Here is a 15,723-nt window from a genome sequence, read left to right on the forward strand (position 1 = left end):
CAACCTCACCCATAGGGCTGGTCCTCTGTGGTCATGCTGTTGGTGATCCCAGAAATAAGGCCAACCACAAAGGAGATGGGGTTAAACCTCAGGGAGCACATGGGCGTAACAAATGTGCTTTGATCTGCTCCGCTCAGCCGGAACTTTGGTTTCCAGAGTTGTCAATTCTGGAAACTTTCCTGGGCATTACATTCCCTTCTAATGAAGGCAAAGCAGGGAGCATAGCAAATAAGCTCAAATGTGCGAGCAGAACTGATCAATTAAGGCTAGTGCATCCTGCACGCTATCAAAATCAATGTACATCATGGTTTAAAGTAGTATCTGCAGAGCAAAACTCAAATTGTACCCAAAATGCGAGTCCTCAAGTTTGCCTGCTCTGGAAATGAAGGGAAGAGACTAAAAATAAGATCATAAAGATGAGGATCTTTGCTGCTCTGGTTGCTCAGCACTAGGATGGTTCCTGGATCTGACAGATTATCTCTGCACCGTTAAAAATGATCAGAGCCCTGAGGCAATTAATTCCTCACTTTCAGAAGGTTACTTCTGTGGCAGCGAGGATTGCCATGGACAGTAATGTGGGTCAGTGAGAGGGGAGGTAAGCAACCTCCTGGCAGAGAATGCCTTGAGTAGAAAGGCAGGACAACTTGCTGTCTGGAGGGGAAAGGCACAGGCCAGGTCAGCGCTTCTGCCACCCACCGAGCCAGGGGAGAAGGCCCTGCAGCATCACACTGGGAATCTGACAGGCAGTGACATGCTGGGTGGTCACTGGGTCTCAGCATGGCAATCAGATTACTCCCCCAGCACCCGGGCTTCACCAAGGGTGGGGGCAGAGGCGGGAAAGGCCTTGACTACCGCTCAGCAGCAACGAAAACATCTCTCTGCTACCAACGCTGTTTTCAGCACAAATCCAAAACACAGCCCATACCAGCTGCAGTGAAGGGAATTAACTCTATCCCAGCCAAAGCCAGGACAAAGGTGCAATATGACGGCAGCTGCCCGCTTGGTTCAGGTTTGCAGAGGCACGCGAGGCGATGCCCAGGCCTGTGCAAGCTGCCTGCACTCACTGGGCTGCCCTTCCCCAGCAGCCAGCCACACCAAACCCAGTAAGGGTCACTGCTCCAAACTGAGGGGTGGGAAGCAGAGAGTGGAGAACAAATCTGCAGACTCCTGGGGGATTCCTTGTTTCCACATGCATGAGAAGGGAGGAGCTGGATGTGCTACACTGGTATCTGCATCACAAGTGTGACGTCCCTGATTTCCTTCTCCCGTCGGCTGTGATGAGGGGGGCCACTTGGAAATGAAAGAGAGTCTGGCTTCCATCCAAAACGTCCCCAGGATTCAGGGATTTCTGGCTCAGCAGCATCATAAACAGCTTATCTCCAGCCTTGGCTTTGGACTTAATTGTTTTGAAAGGCAACCGCTATCAGGAACAGAAAGTGACCATAGTTTGAAGGCCTGCAGCAGCAACCCAGGGCCTTCTGCAGCCTCTCTGCCTTGCCAAGGACACCTCGCTTTTTCCAGTCTGGGTCTAGTTTAGTTTTGTTTCAAACACCACACAAGGCAAAGGTAAGTGGTAATGTGTTTGCTCATCAGGAAACTCCCGTGTTACCCCTCGTGACACCTGTAGTTCTTCCTTGGAAAGCCTGATGACTGCTTTCGCATGTGGCCTTTTCATTTTCGGGTAGGATGTACTAAAAGTGGATGTTGTCACTTATGCCACTGTCCCTTTAACTTGAGCTGCTTGACATTATGAATTATTCAGATACCTCTATGATATATAGAAGTGGTGTCAGCATTTTAGGGCACGACTCTCCTTTCTCATCCGATATAAAATCCCAATGGCTTCCGTGAGCTATAAAAGGCAAAATTAGGCCCTTAGCAGTGTGGCTGTCTTGCAAGCAGAAAATACACTTTACCACAGAGAGAAGTGTACCACCAAGCCTGGCTTATGGTATAAAACCACATACTTGTATGTCCCTCGCACATCAGTACACCTAAGAGATCATTGATTCATGTGGAAATGAGGAATAAGAGTGTAACAAAGATGGGAGATAGTGTAACATCATCTGCAGGACTGCTCAGGTTTCACAGACCTCATGTTGCTAATACCAATGGCCTGATCTGCTTGAGTAGTGAGGTGTTTGCTCTATAGCCACCAGCGCCATGCACAGGGCTGTGTCAAGGAAAAGGAGGATGTGTGTGTGTGGGGGGTGGCTACTACCACTCGCTCTGAACGCTCCCTATGAACGCTGATGATATTTTTCCATCTTTGTGTTAATTTTTCTTGGGTTTTGAACCAATGATGACAAAGACAATTTTGTTGAACCTAATCTAAATTCACTGTCACACATGGAACAGCTCTCACTCAAAACCTCTGCAAGGGATTGTTAGAGTTGTAAGGAAAATCCAAGGAAGGGCAGTGAGAGGGGAAAAAAAAGACACATGTAGTATGAAAATAGCTGGTGTTTAAATCACCAGTGGCTTAAATGATGTAGGTTTCAGTCCCTGGAGCATCCCAGACCTTGTGCAGCAGGTAGGTGCTAGGCACGTGGGAAAGACACATCTAAAACCCGAGAGTGTTTCTGTCCTGTAAAACAACCTCCTACAAACACCTCTGGCTGCAGGAATCAAGTTCTGTCCCTCCCTGTGAGCTTTGCATGTAACTCGGGGCAGAATTTGCCCTCAACAGTGTACCCAGAGGTCAGGGTAACTGAGAGGTGCAGCTGAGTGACGCCAAGACAGACGTGAAACCTCACCTTCTGTATTCCCCCCTTTTTTGTTGGATGACCTGTGCTTATAAAGGAATATTTACAAAGAGCAAAGATGCACCAAGCTATCTTCTGACCTTCTTCCCATGTCAGATAGGATGGTAAACATTTTTGGAAGAGATACAAACCTTTATGCTTCTGGGAAGAAGCCAAGTGATACCAGATGGGAGGAAACTCACTCTATGGGCAGGTTCTTCACAGTATTCTCGTAAGCACCTGGTATTTGCCACTGGCAGAAAGAATACAGGGGTCAGTGCTTTGATCCAGGCTGCCTGCTTCCCTGTTCCTGGGGCTGGCTGATTTCTTACCTATTCAGGAGAAGTTTAATCAATTTCTTGTTTCTTGACACACACTTGGATTCAAGGCCTCAGTGGCACTCCTCTTTGGGCAGATGATGGTGGAGGAGGCGACTCAGCTCACCAGCACGTGGCCTCAGCTCACAGGCACGTGGCGGTCCTGGTGTTTCAAACAGTGTAAGAGGGGCTTGAGGGTTTTTCTTCATATTTGAAATACAAAATCACTCTGGCATTGTATGCAGCCGTCTGACTGCACAGGGAAGTTGGGTTCCCAGAACACACTAAAGCAGCAGTGGAGTTTTTGCTCTAGCTATCATGTATGAACCTGGGAAGTGCCAATGGCTGGCAGCTGAGCATCCTGAAGGCTTTCAGACAAGCTGGTGTATTTTAGAGTTTTACTAGCACTTTCAGGGCACAAAACAAAAAGGCTTTGTGGACACGAGATTAAAACTTCCACTGAAACATATTACTTTCATAAAAAAGTGAGTTAACTGGATGGCCCAGTTATATATTAAGGAGTGCTGTGTAATCTTCTAGGAGACTGCTTTTCCCTCATAGCTCAGGCAGACGGGCAAATGGAGGGGTGAAGGCTTTTCACAGGAAGGTTCAGCTGATCTGGGGAATGAAGGGAGAATGATGCATGAGACTTCTTCAGGTAGCTGCTATCTGGGAAATTGTTCTGTCTGAAAATCCCGCTTGATCAGGCTGGAAGCAAGGTACCTATCTTGATAGCAGAGATTAGGAGCATCACACGTTTTTTGCTATCACGCGGCGTTGTTGCACAAACCAGAACTCCCACTGTCGCAATCTGGATGGTGTATTTCAAAACATTAATCAAAGATTAGTCCTTGGCGGTGATTTATGAGGAAATACCAAAGCCACGGAGGATTTACAACCCACGTGAATAATTCATGGAGTACATTTTACAAGATGGGTCCTCAGCGTGTGCAAACTGGAGCACAGCCTTGATGCATACGGAGAGACGTCTGCTTCCCAGGCTGCCTCGGGAAAGCAAGGTCCTGGGAGAGTCCCACTGGGATTCCTCTTGCCCTGCCACCCACTCCTACAGCTGATGAGCAGGTTTTGGGAATGCCACTGCTCTCAGAGGGGCAAGTGGTAGTAGCACAGACCTGAGCTGTGGTGGTGCCTCCTGTAATATAACGTAGCCCTGTAGAGGGCATGCTTTGGTAAGGCTTCAATGAGGCTGTGTGCCGCTGTGTTACATCAGGGACAAAATCCATTCTTTGTGGCACCTGCTGAGTTCACGAGTGAACATCAAGAGCAATTTTACCCAGAAGGTTGGGTTTTTTTTCCCTAAAAAAGTCTTATCGTGCTATAATTCACTTTAGGATTGCATTCGCGACTGAAGAGGGTGAAAGTGCCCATTTGATTCAAGGCAAGGGATAGGCTTTGATGCTGTCTCACATGAGCATCAAAAGCTCAAGATGATATGCATATTAAAAGTGTTTTTCACTGGCAGCTTGCACAAGGCCCCATGGCCAGATGCAACAAAAGGGAAGCTGTAGCATGTTGTTTACCAGCTTCTATGCTTCATCTTCAACAAGCACAGGGAAATCACAACACCTTCTCAACAACACAGGGGAACGAGGCTTGTTCCCTGAAACCAGAATCACAGACCCATCCGAAATACTCTGACCTTATGTGTTATGTGTGTTGACTAAAAATCTTTTTGCTACCTTGGGTTTGATCACAAAACTGTGCACTGACCTGGTCCTTTCCCTCCAAGGTATCACAGCACTTAAAAACCCTATCTGACTCCAGCCCTTGGTTGCACTGTGCCCACAGATCATCTAAGCCACAGACACTTTCTGATGCCCCTCCTTTCCCCCTCTGCTCTAGCACTGCTGCTTTGCCTTTCCAAGATGAAGGGATTTTCCTCTTCTGCAATGTAATGTCTGCCTTGAAGGGAAGACAAGGGAGCAGAACAAGAGACAATGCATGGTGTCCACTCAACCCAGGGCTCGCTCTCTCAGACCCACTGATCCCATCCTGCTCTCTTTGTTGTTTAATGGAGGGATCTTCCACTGGATACTCGTCAGACACCATCTGGACACCTGGCAGCTCCAATGCCTCTTCCAAACAGGCCTCTGGAAGCTGAAGCACAGCAGGTCACCATGTTGCAATGGCCACCTAGGCACCAGAATGACAGCAAATCCCTTGTGGGTGGCGTCAGGGCGGATCTGTGCCTTTAACGTTTCCAAAAGCACAGACGTCCCCACCGAGTTCTTTAAGCAAGTCTTAATCATCACAGGGACTTCCTCTGTGGCTATTAATAACCTTCTCATTTCCTCTGAGGAGCCCCCCTGTCTGCTGGGCTCAGCCTTTGCAGAAGCATCAATAAAGCTCCAACTATGAAAGGTTTCACCTAGAAAAAAACAGCTTTTCTTGGGAAAAAAGATGCAAAGCAAACACCCAGCAGGCCCAGCAATATATGCCTGGTTCAGGCACTGCCGTGGTGCAGCTTCTCCTCCCCTGCTGACTTTGGCCAGCGATAAATGGTTGCTCTGCAGTGTCCCTCTGCTCTGCTCCTCCTTCTCCCAGCCACTGGCCAGGGATCTGTTAGTCAGATCAACACTTGGGAGGGTCTGGGAGAAGCACTTTCCACTTCCTCCGAGGAAGGATGTGATTAAAGCCTTGTAAATAAAAGGCTTGGCTCAGAAAATGTCTGGGTGCCTTCAAGACACGATGCAGCCACGTGCAGTGGCAGCGTTCTCCATTACAGAGAGTGCTGCCTTCTGGCGGCCTGGCTCAGGCTGGTGAGAAGCAGATGGGGCACAGCCTGATCACACACTATGCTGGCCATGGGCTGTCTGGAACCTGTCAGAGGGGTCTCAGACCCCAGGGAGAGTGACGTTTTGACACAGACACTCGCTGGTTTCCACATCCTAAGGGCTGAGGGGGCAACCTCAGAAAGGGCACTGAGGCCAGGACTGCGTCTTCTTGGAGAGCTGCCAACAAGGTGGGCACTCAGGTCAGAAGACGGCTGGTCCCAGGTGGTCCCTAAAGGGAGTGATCCCACCTCAAGGGAGCAAACAGGGCTCAGTACTGGCTTTGTAGGAAGCGAGTCCCTCCTCTCTAGGGAATTACCCTGGTGCTGGCATATGCTGGGGCAGAACTGTCCTCTTCACATCTTTGTGTCTGTGCAGCATGTTACCAGGGATCCACCTCCTGTAAATCCCACATGAAGCGAACTGCTGTCTGTGCTCTGTCCTGAGCTTCTCTTAACCTTTTGACAATGAAAGTTTAAAAGCTACTTTAGTGAGATAAAGACCAACAGCACCCATAGAGGAAAAGAACTCCCACAGGAGCAGGGAAGTCCTGTTTTTCTGTCTCAACGGGGAACAGGCAGTTATCTTTGTTTGCCAAGGGCTCAGAAACCCAGGAGTCCACATTTGTGTAGAAAAACATCCAAGAATCTGCAGCTCTACTGACTGAGCCTTCGGAAGCCAACACCAAAAGGCAGAAGTTGCAATGCACCATCCCTCTCAGTTCTGATGTTCCCTCAACGCACAGGCCATCTGCTTTGCATCCCACGCTCTGGCACCGCATCGGATGTTTCTTTATAGCTAGAGGATGTGTTGACCAGCTTTCCAAGATGGTCAGAAACTTGGTGTTGCACAGGGTTAACCCCGGGGTCAAATCATTTACCAACATTCATCAGGAACACAAAACTGGCCTTTCTCTGGGACTTTTTATGATAGCTGGCACCAGCTTGCTCCATCCTGGTGCACCTTTCATTGTCACAAAGAGATGCTGGCCAAAAGCAGCCTACAGAGAGATACCATTGCCCAAGGAAAAGTGCATTGGACTGAAAGTCAGTGATGCAGCAAGGATGCAGGAAATTTGCCTACATGCTGCCTAGGAACTCCCCGTTATGAACTTTCTCTACCCTTTACTGGGTACCACTGGACACATACAGAAGCAACGCTGGCACACCTGCCTCCGACAGCAAGGACCACCAGGACCTGGGCAGATTTCACCTGGGAAGAAGCGGTATCTGCATCTTCAGGGCAGTTTTCCCCTGCACCTCTGAGGTCTGAAGGGATATGCCAGCCTCAGGACCAGCGAGGTAGGGATGCTGGAGCCGGCTTCTTAGACCCGCAGGCTCTGTCCGCGAAGGGAGAGACCCGAGGACAAAGGCGGAGGGCGGGCAGCGCGGCAATGCCCCGGGAGATGCCGCGGCGGCCCCGAGCCGAGCCGAGCCGAGCCGAGCCGAGCCGGTCGCTGCTCCAGATGCCGCCCCGCGCCTGGCGAGAGCGGGACCGGCGCCGCGTCCCCGGGGCCGCGTTTTCCTGCCCGTCCAGCCGCACCCTGACCCGCGCTGCGGCTCCCTCCCGCGGGGCTTCCTTCAGAAAAGGGAAAAAACCCAACCAAACAAACAAAAAGGGCCAAAAGATGAGGGCGGAAAACCTGGGGGGCGGCGGGCACGGGTGAGACAGCCCCAGCCGCGGCGGGCAGGGCAGGGCAGGGCAAGGCAGGGCAGGGTGAGGTAGGGCACGGCAGGGAGAGGCACGGCACGGCACGGCACGGCACAGCACGGCGGGCGGGCAGAAGGAGGAAGGGAGGGAAGGAAGGAGGGGCCTCATCCCTTTGTACCTGCCGTTCGAAGGCGCCAGGCGGCCTCGCATTGGCTGCGCGGCCGCGGCTCCGGGAACACGAGCCGGGGGCGCGGCGCAACGAGGCCCGACCAGCGCCCAGACACCGGGGCGGTGCTTGGCCCGGCCCGGTTCGGCTCGGACCGGCCGCCAGGAGCCGTCTCTCCGCCTCAGCCGCTCGGCGTGGCGGTGGCAGGGCCGCGCCTCCTCCCTCCCTCCCTCCCTCCCTCCGTGCCCGGCAGGAGGTGGGTCCAGCCCGACGCTGCCTCCCGCCTCCTCCCTCTCTCCCTCCTTCCCTCTCTGCCTCCCGAGGGCTGAGCCATTCCGGGAAGGCGCCGGCTCCCCCACCGCTCCTCGGCTCGCCGCACCGGCATCGGCCGCCGCCGCGCCGGGCTCGGCCCGTCATCGCCGCGGGGCTGCGTGCGGGCAGCGGCGGCGCGGGGCAGCGGCGGCGGCGCGCTGCGGGGCACGCGGTGCCCGGGCTCCCGCGGCGGCCAGCGGCGGCGCGGGACGACAAGTGGACGGAGCGCCCGGGAAGCGGCGCGGGGAAGCCGGCCGCCGCGTAGTTGTTTTGCCCGGGGTAAGTTGGGCGATCCCCGGCTGCTTGGAGAGGGGCAGCGCTCGGCTCCTGCCGGCCTCAGCCCCCTTTGGGGGAGCGCTCCGGTTTTTCCTTTTGCCCTCCCAGCTTTGGGGCTCTGGTGGTGTTTTTTGGTGTTGTTTTTGTTTTAATTTATTAGTATGATTATTATGGGGTCTGTGGGGCAGCAGATCTTCCAGTCTGGCGTTGCTCGTCTTCCTTGTCCGACGCTCAGCAGAGAACTATAATATTTCTTCCCCGAGATGCTGCAGTGAATTTTAGTCCTGGGAAATCAGGCGAACAAAATAATCCGAATAACCCGAACCGTTTGTTACCGTGTGAGAGCTGACGCTGCCTAGGCACAGATGATGGCAAAAAATTCTCTAGAAGGGTCTAAAGAAGACCTGAGCAAAATATCAGAAGAGGAGATGCTGAGGTGGAGCAAGGAAGAGCTGGTGAAAAGACTGAGGAAAGTGGAGAATGAAAAGATGAACTTAATGGTGGAACACGGCAACTTGATGAAGGACGTGAACCGCCGTCTGCAGCTCCACCTGCACGAGATCCGCGGGCTGAAGGAGGTGAACCAGAAGTTGCAGGACGACAACCAGGAGCTGAGGGAGCTCTGCTGCTTCTTGGACGATGACCGGCAGAAAGGCAAGAAGCTGTCGAGGGAATGGCAGCGCTTCGGGAGGCACACGGCCAGCGTGATGTGGAAGGAGGTGGGCATGTACCAGCAGAAGCTGAAGGACCTGGAGGCGAGGCAGGAGACCCTCCTGCGGGAGAACGTGGAGCTGAAGGAGATGGTGCTCATGCTGGACGAGGAGCGGAGCGGGGCCGGCTCCCGGAGCTCCATTGACAGCCAGGCCAGCCTGACCAACCTCAACGGTGGCTCAGCCACCAGGGACGTGGGGGACGGGAGCAGCACCTCCAGCACGGGCAGCGCGGGCAGCCCCGACCACCATCACCACCACCTGCACCACCACAAGGCCGGCGACAGCAAGGCCGGCGCCATGCGGAGGTCTATGGATGACCTGTCTGCGCCCCTTCACCACCGGAGCATCCCCAACGGCCTCAATGGTGAGCTTCTGCCCCCTCCCAGACCCGCTGGCAGCAGCTGCTGCCGGCCTTGCCCTATGCCACCTCCCCATGGCACGTCTGAGCCCCCTTGGGCAGTGAGGTGAGGGGTGCCAGGGGAGGGCAGCCCTTGCCATCCCCATCCCATCCTTGGTGAGCTCTTTGGAAGAGCAGCCCCGGGGCCGGGAGGGGCACTGGTATGCAAGGGGTGGTGGTGGTGCTCTTGCCTGTGTTGTCCATGTCTGAGGCTGCAGGTTGGAGCCTTTTTTATCTGGAGGGCTGGTGTTTGGTTTGGTTTGTTTTTTTGACAAAAAGCAGGTTGAATTTTCAGAGTTAAATAAACACTGGGTTGTTTTTTCCTATCTCTTCTTCCTCTCTCTCCCTCTTTAAGTATTTTGGTTCATGTGGCTTGTTTTTTTGCTAGTTTGCTAAGAGTGATAAAGAGCCTGGCTGAGATCTGGGAAGCCAGTGATGGAATGCAGGTCTGCCCCCCAGAGCATCACCTGTTAGCTCCATGGGCTCTCAGGGCTCGCTGGCTCTGGCAGGCTCAGAGGTTTCAGAAAGGTGTGACTCTGCTTCCTCCCGGCCACCCTCTCTGCTTCAGAGACAGGTCTGTTTGTGGAGAAGAGAGTGCTCTCCAAGGGACACTGTACTCAGAGTTTTGTTCAGCCTAGCCATTAAAGTTGGAAACAAGCTCCGCTCTGAAATCGTGCCAAGCCTCCTCTGACAGTTTGCATTCAGGCAAGGTTTCTCCTGTTGTCTAATTGTGATTGGGCATTAAAATAATCGTATTGGAATGTCTTTAAAATGGAGATTTGTTTCTCTTTTGAAACCAATGAGACCAAATGCTTGACTTGTAGAAAGAGTAGTTTGGCCAAGAGGGTTTAAAAGGAATCAAACCCGTGGATTGTTGTATATAAGACTTCTTTTAGTGTTCTTAAACCTTTTTGTGTTCAAGCAGAGGAGATTATTCTGTGGTTAGGGTACTCTTTCCTCTCCTCCAGGAGCCCAGAGGCTGTCTTTTAACTGATGTCAGCAGTGGTTATGGGTATGTTTATCAGATTAACCTTACCTTCAGCTCCCAGAGCTTTTGGTGGTCCTGATGGGGCCACGGAGTTCTGGTCTCTTTTTGGTGATGTGTTTCAAGTCCTCATGTCCCAAGAGATCTGAGGACATGCAGCACTTATCAGCCCAGTTCTCAAGTACTGTGTTTGTCCATGAATTTGTGGTCCTGTTGCAGCTGTGTGTCTCCACTCACAGCTGGAGATGTTTTGGCCACTTCACCCCATGGTCAGGGGTTGCTGGTTTCAAGGGTGATGCAGCCACCAGGTGTTACAGAGTACAACAAGCATCTTTTTTTTTAAAGGAAAAGTCTCTCTCTTCTAGTGCTGTGTAAATCCGAAGTGTCTGGTTTGTAGATCTGCAGGTAGCTTGTGCTCCTGACCTGATTTGACTTTGTTTCGATAAAGCATTGCTTTCCACAGAGGCCCAGAGAGCACGTGGCAGGTACTGAATGTGCTACTACTGTTTGGGACAGAAGGGCTTCTCAGTCCTCATTTGTGAGCCTTAGACCATATCTCGTTTAGGTATGACAGCTGCCTAGGATAAAGCCAGTTGAATTAATGTTAACCCAGGGCTCTTGTGTGTACTGGGCACCACCATGGCCTCAGAGCCGCCCCTTAAACCCCATGCCTTATACTGGGGGGTGCATCGCCTGGGATTCGAGTCCCCACCTGCACAAAGAGGAAAGTCCTATGTTTGCAGAGCTCAGTGCTCATTGCCATCCTCAAACGCTAAGACTGTGCCTCGCAGCATCATTGTGAGGGGACTGAGAACTGAGTCTGTCCCTCCCTGTGTCGGTAAGTGTAGGGAGGGCTGGTAGAGCGCCTGCACACGTGTATGTTTCCATGCCTGCCTCTGCACCCTTTCTCCTCCTCCTGTATAGAAAGGAGGAGCCTGGGCTCAAGCATTTCAGACATTAGGCTTTAGTGACTTCTGCTTTTGGGGTGCCTGTGGAAGATGGTTCTCTGTGGGAAGCACTGAAGCTTTTTGCTGTGAACCTGCAGTAAAGGGTCGTTTTTGAGGGTGGGAAAGATATGATCAGCACTTTTAAAGCTAATAATCCTTGTGAAGATGCAAACAAGCCTGATCTCTCCACTTAGGTAGTGAAGCTGTAAAATAGCTTGAATAGTTGTCATTCTCAGATAGCATCGGTATTCAGAAAGGCCATTTCCCTGACTGTGCCTTTGGAAATGTCTCTCAATACATATGCAAATGCAAAGCTTATCAGGCCCCTTTTTTGACTGACAGCAAGGAGTCCGGGAGGGAGGCTTGCCTGGGACAGAGCTGCAATTCTCTTAAGCCCATGCCAATGTGGAGGTGCGGGGCAGGTGAACGTGATAAACAGCCCCCGTGAGTCAGGTGGGTGGTGGAGCTGTCTCGGAGCAGCCCGCAGCGAGCATCCTGCTGTGGCTCTGCACCAGCTGCAGCTTAGATCTCGGGCTTTTAACGCTCTTTTCATGACGAGTTATTTTTCCCCCGGGATAAAATGCAAGGGAGGAAGAGGAGAAAGTACATTTGTAAGTTGCAAACTTGAGCCTGGTTTGATGTGACACCGTGTCTCTAAAACGCTGGATTAACTAACCAGAGGGAAAAGCAGAAACTACCCGTCCAGCTCAACTATTACAGCACGAATGGATGCAAAGCACACTCTAGTAAGAACACCGCAGGAGCCTTGGACAACGTGGAGGCAAAGGCATGGTGAGCTGTTTGCTAGAGCTCTTTTGCATATGGAAAAGCTGCAAAGTCCTGAAACGTGCTTGGCCCTGCTGGTGGTGTGTGTTGGGCTTTGTGTGGTGCTCTGCTTTTCCAGGCATCAAGCAGGACTGTTTTAGTTGTTTAGTGCTTTTCTGAAGGACTCAGGAATGTGGTGGCTGCTAAGTGCTCCTAGGGAGGTCGGTTTTAAATGAAACTTCAGTAAGGGTGGATTAAATATTTCTCATTTTCTCTTCAGCAGTCCCTTGGGAGTGAGATGGTAAACCAGGGCTTGATTTATTGGCCCCAGTGACCCACCCCAGCGTGAGGTCATGAACTCCACATTTGTAAGGTGAATTCAGTGTAAATGGTACGACTTAAAAAACAAAACCAACCCAGCCTACAATCCACCTTCACTTCTCTGAAGTCTGTTTACTTTTATAACTGGCTTTTGGAGAGCTGATGATTCATTTTTTTGCTAGTGTAAGCTAAGGTAATACATATAACTGATAGTGTGAGAATGGATAATGTCAGATGATGCATGTAATCTTACAATGCAGCTCTGGATATTCTGCTGGGGAGACAAGAGGAAATCTGCTGGGTCTGAAAGTATGTCCATTCTCTGTGCATGAGCTGGGACCTGGGCTGCGTGGAGGGCATCTCCGAGCTATGTGATGGGAGATGGCCAGTTGCATCCCTGTTGAGAGACGTGCCATGGTTCCCATAAATCTACCTGCAGATCCAGGACAGAGGCACAGTCACCATGCTGCTTCTGCAGGGGGGTTGGACTAGATGATCTCTAAAGGTCCCCTCCAACCCCTGCCATTCTATGATTCTGTATTGTGCTTGTGTAAGTGCTTTGGCTTTCCTCTATATGCAAAGAGTGTCTGTGTAAGTAGCCTTTCTGCCCATTCAGCTATAGGCAGTGCAGCTGGAGTGATGGCCACTGAATCTGCTTGGTTCCTGCCAGGATAAAGTTTCAAAAAGAAAGAAAGAAAGGAAAAAAAGACAGCCACATTGGTGATGGTAACATGACCCTGGGAAGGAAAAAGCCTTCAGGTATCATAGGATGTGTCCCTGGACTGTGAGGTGTGTGGGAACGTGTGGAGGAGTGACTGGAACCTCCCTGAGGCCAGGGCAAGGGCTTCCACTGGTTCTAGCCTTATCTAGCTCTAATGGGGACAACTGTTTATCCATCTGCAAGCCTGGAGGCACACAGACTCCTAGCTGGTGATGTGCCTGGGACAAAACCTTGTGCATGCAGGAGAAGTTGACAGGATTAATTTTTTCCCGCCCCAATCATATGAATGTTGTGGTTTGAGCTTCTGCTTCACCTTCCACTGAAGCTATTTGGGTTCACAGAATGGACTGGGTGTTTTCCAGTGTCCCTGACTTTATTCCAGTTGGGCAAAGTGGTAATGCTTGTCTTTCTCAATGTAACAGTTTTGTGTTTTGCAGGGGGGGGCGGTGGACTAGATGATCTCTAAAGGTCCCTTCCAACCCTACCATTCTGTGATTATTTAAAACATCAACATTTAAAGAGCAGTCAGAGAAGCCCAGAAGCAAGCTGTGGGTACAGCACATAGCCTGTGGTAGAAAAGGCGTTAATCTGCGGCCTCTCGCTGCTCCAATGAAAGAAGGAGAGTTTCTCTGTGTGAGGGGGTGGGAAGATCTCTAGTTCTATTGATTCCCACTTGTAAATGTCCACATATTTACCTAGAGGGTATGATATATTGCAGTTAAAATGGTGGCAAAGAGAAATGGCCGTTCCCTGTGGGTTAGTATTGATCGGATGTGCAGCTACCCTGTACTTGTTTCTCCTCTTCTTCACACACCCTTTAGGCCAAAGTCCTTTGTTTTTATTAGTGTATTTATAATCAATATGCATGTTATTTACTACGATGTATTAATGAGGCCTCTGAGAAGAGAAGATGCAGGGGCAGAAGCAAAGAGTGAGGTTCATTGCATTTAATTTGAGATATTGCTAACATGGACTTTAGCATCCGCATCCCCATGGGCTTCCTTTATCGGCCGTGTGGAGAAGGCGCCTCAGTGTCATGATTTATGTCAACTCTGTCTGCTTTAGAGGGAGAGAAGTTGTATGCTAGTCCTGCTCTTTCTCTCTGCTGATGGGAAGGAAGCCTGACCAGCTGGTTCACGTGCAACCATCTAAAGTCAGGTGAGATCAGTCCTGTTCCAGGTGGTGTGGTGACCGTTGTCCACTCCTCCAGCCCTGGTGAAGGAGAGGAAACTGCCTTTCTCGGTAGCAGTCAGATGTCACCACCTTGCAGTCCCCACACTGCATGGGCACAGCAACCTGGATCAGAGAAGGTCGTGCTCTCTGCTGTGGAGACCTTTCATAGTTCAGTGGCTCCTGCCATGCTTAAGCAGAGGTTTGGATGCATGACTAATTAATATCGTTCTTAGATGAAGAGCCCTTTACAGCCTCTGAGCATTGCTGTAACTTTTCTTCTTTTGATACTTCTGTGTTTAACCTATTGCTATTTTTGGTGCTGTAGGCTGCTACATAAGAGTTCTTTGTGATTAAGCCATGAAATCTGCCCTGGGCTGGTGTACCAAGTGTAAGACCTCTGTAGAAACATCCATTTCCATCTCTGCTTGCAGTTCAGTGACTTCTGCTTAATATGCTGATCAATGTTGAGGTCTCAGACACTAAGGATACAGCTTAAGTTTCTTCTTTGGCCACTCATCCAAGGGGCTTCAGTGGAGTGCTCTACTTGAAGCATCTTTGTCATTGCCTACTTCAGCCTTCTTGCTGGAGTGCTACCTGTGTGCCAGCCTGCTGGGCTTCTAGACTTCAGGGTAGCTAGTGTCCCTGGAAACAAGGCTCAAGACACTTTTACTAGGTACTGAAATTGGGCCATACCTGGAAATATATTCTCCATAGCAGTGCATTCAAAATTGTTTTTCTCTTTCAGTGTTCTGTCCCATTGAAGGAAAAACTTGTCTTGATGAAAAGGCAATTTTCTATGGCCTTTGATGGAACTATCCACTTACGCTCGTCAAAAGCAATCAAAAGAGGGGGAATACACTGTTTTGGTTACATATGTAAATGATTTGGTCCTCAAGAGGCATTTCATCAAACAAAGCTGAGCATTGAATTAAATATTGATCCAATTATGTGGCAGTCATGGGAACCTAAAATGCAGCCTTGACAGGTGGTGATATTGAGTTGTTGTGCCCCTGGAGATGAGGGGCATTGGCACTAACACTAATGGAGGGCTTGCATCTGAAAGCTCAAGGGTTAATGCTTTTGTGGAGACGAGGCTGATCACATCCATGCAACCCAAGTGATTTTGGAGGCCCACCCTGGGAGGCACTGGGCTTTTTACCTGCCCTAGCATGGCTGTGGCCTCGCTTGTTTCTCCCATGTCCATGGCAGGGTCTGCTGATGCCATCCTCTCAGACTGGTCCTGCACCATTCTTCTTTATTGGAGCTGTCCAGAGCATCTCCATGCTCTGGAAGCACAAGTATGGCCAATGTCTGATCTCACTGGTGAGTGAGATGGAGGTGAGGTGCTTAACTGTCAAAAGTCTCTGGTGTACATCAGAAGGTGTGGGAGAAGGCAAATGAAAAATAAAAATGAAAACCTTAAAACTCTTGGCTGCAGGAAGAC

At 50.8% G+C, this 15,723-nt stretch overlaps 1 protein-coding gene across 3 annotated transcripts in view; it reads left to right on the top strand.

Annotated features, from left to right (window-relative positions):
* Positions 1 to 8,145: 8,145 nt before the first annotated feature.
* The window catches only part of CCDC85C (coiled-coil domain containing 85C), a 104,377-nt gene continuing 96,799 nt past the window's right edge, over positions 8,146 to 15,723 (top strand). For 2 of the 3 annotated variants that reach the window (XM_061998924.1, XM_061998926.1), the window contains exon 1: positions 8,146 to 9,334. In XM_061998924.1, the coding sequence (XP_061854908.1) occupies positions 8,623 to 9,334 (712 nt within the window). In that variant the 5' untranslated portion in view covers positions 8,146 to 8,622. The remainder of the gene's footprint in view (positions 9,335 to 15,723) is intronic. The other variant, XM_061998925.1, reaches the window with a different exon arrangement.

Source organism: Colius striatus, chromosome 6 (assembly GCF_028858725.1).
Source record: "Colius striatus isolate bColStr4 chromosome 6, bColStr4.1.hap1, whole genome shotgun sequence".
Taxonomy (NCBI): domain Eukaryota; kingdom Metazoa; phylum Chordata; class Aves; order Coliiformes; family Coliidae; genus Colius; species Colius striatus.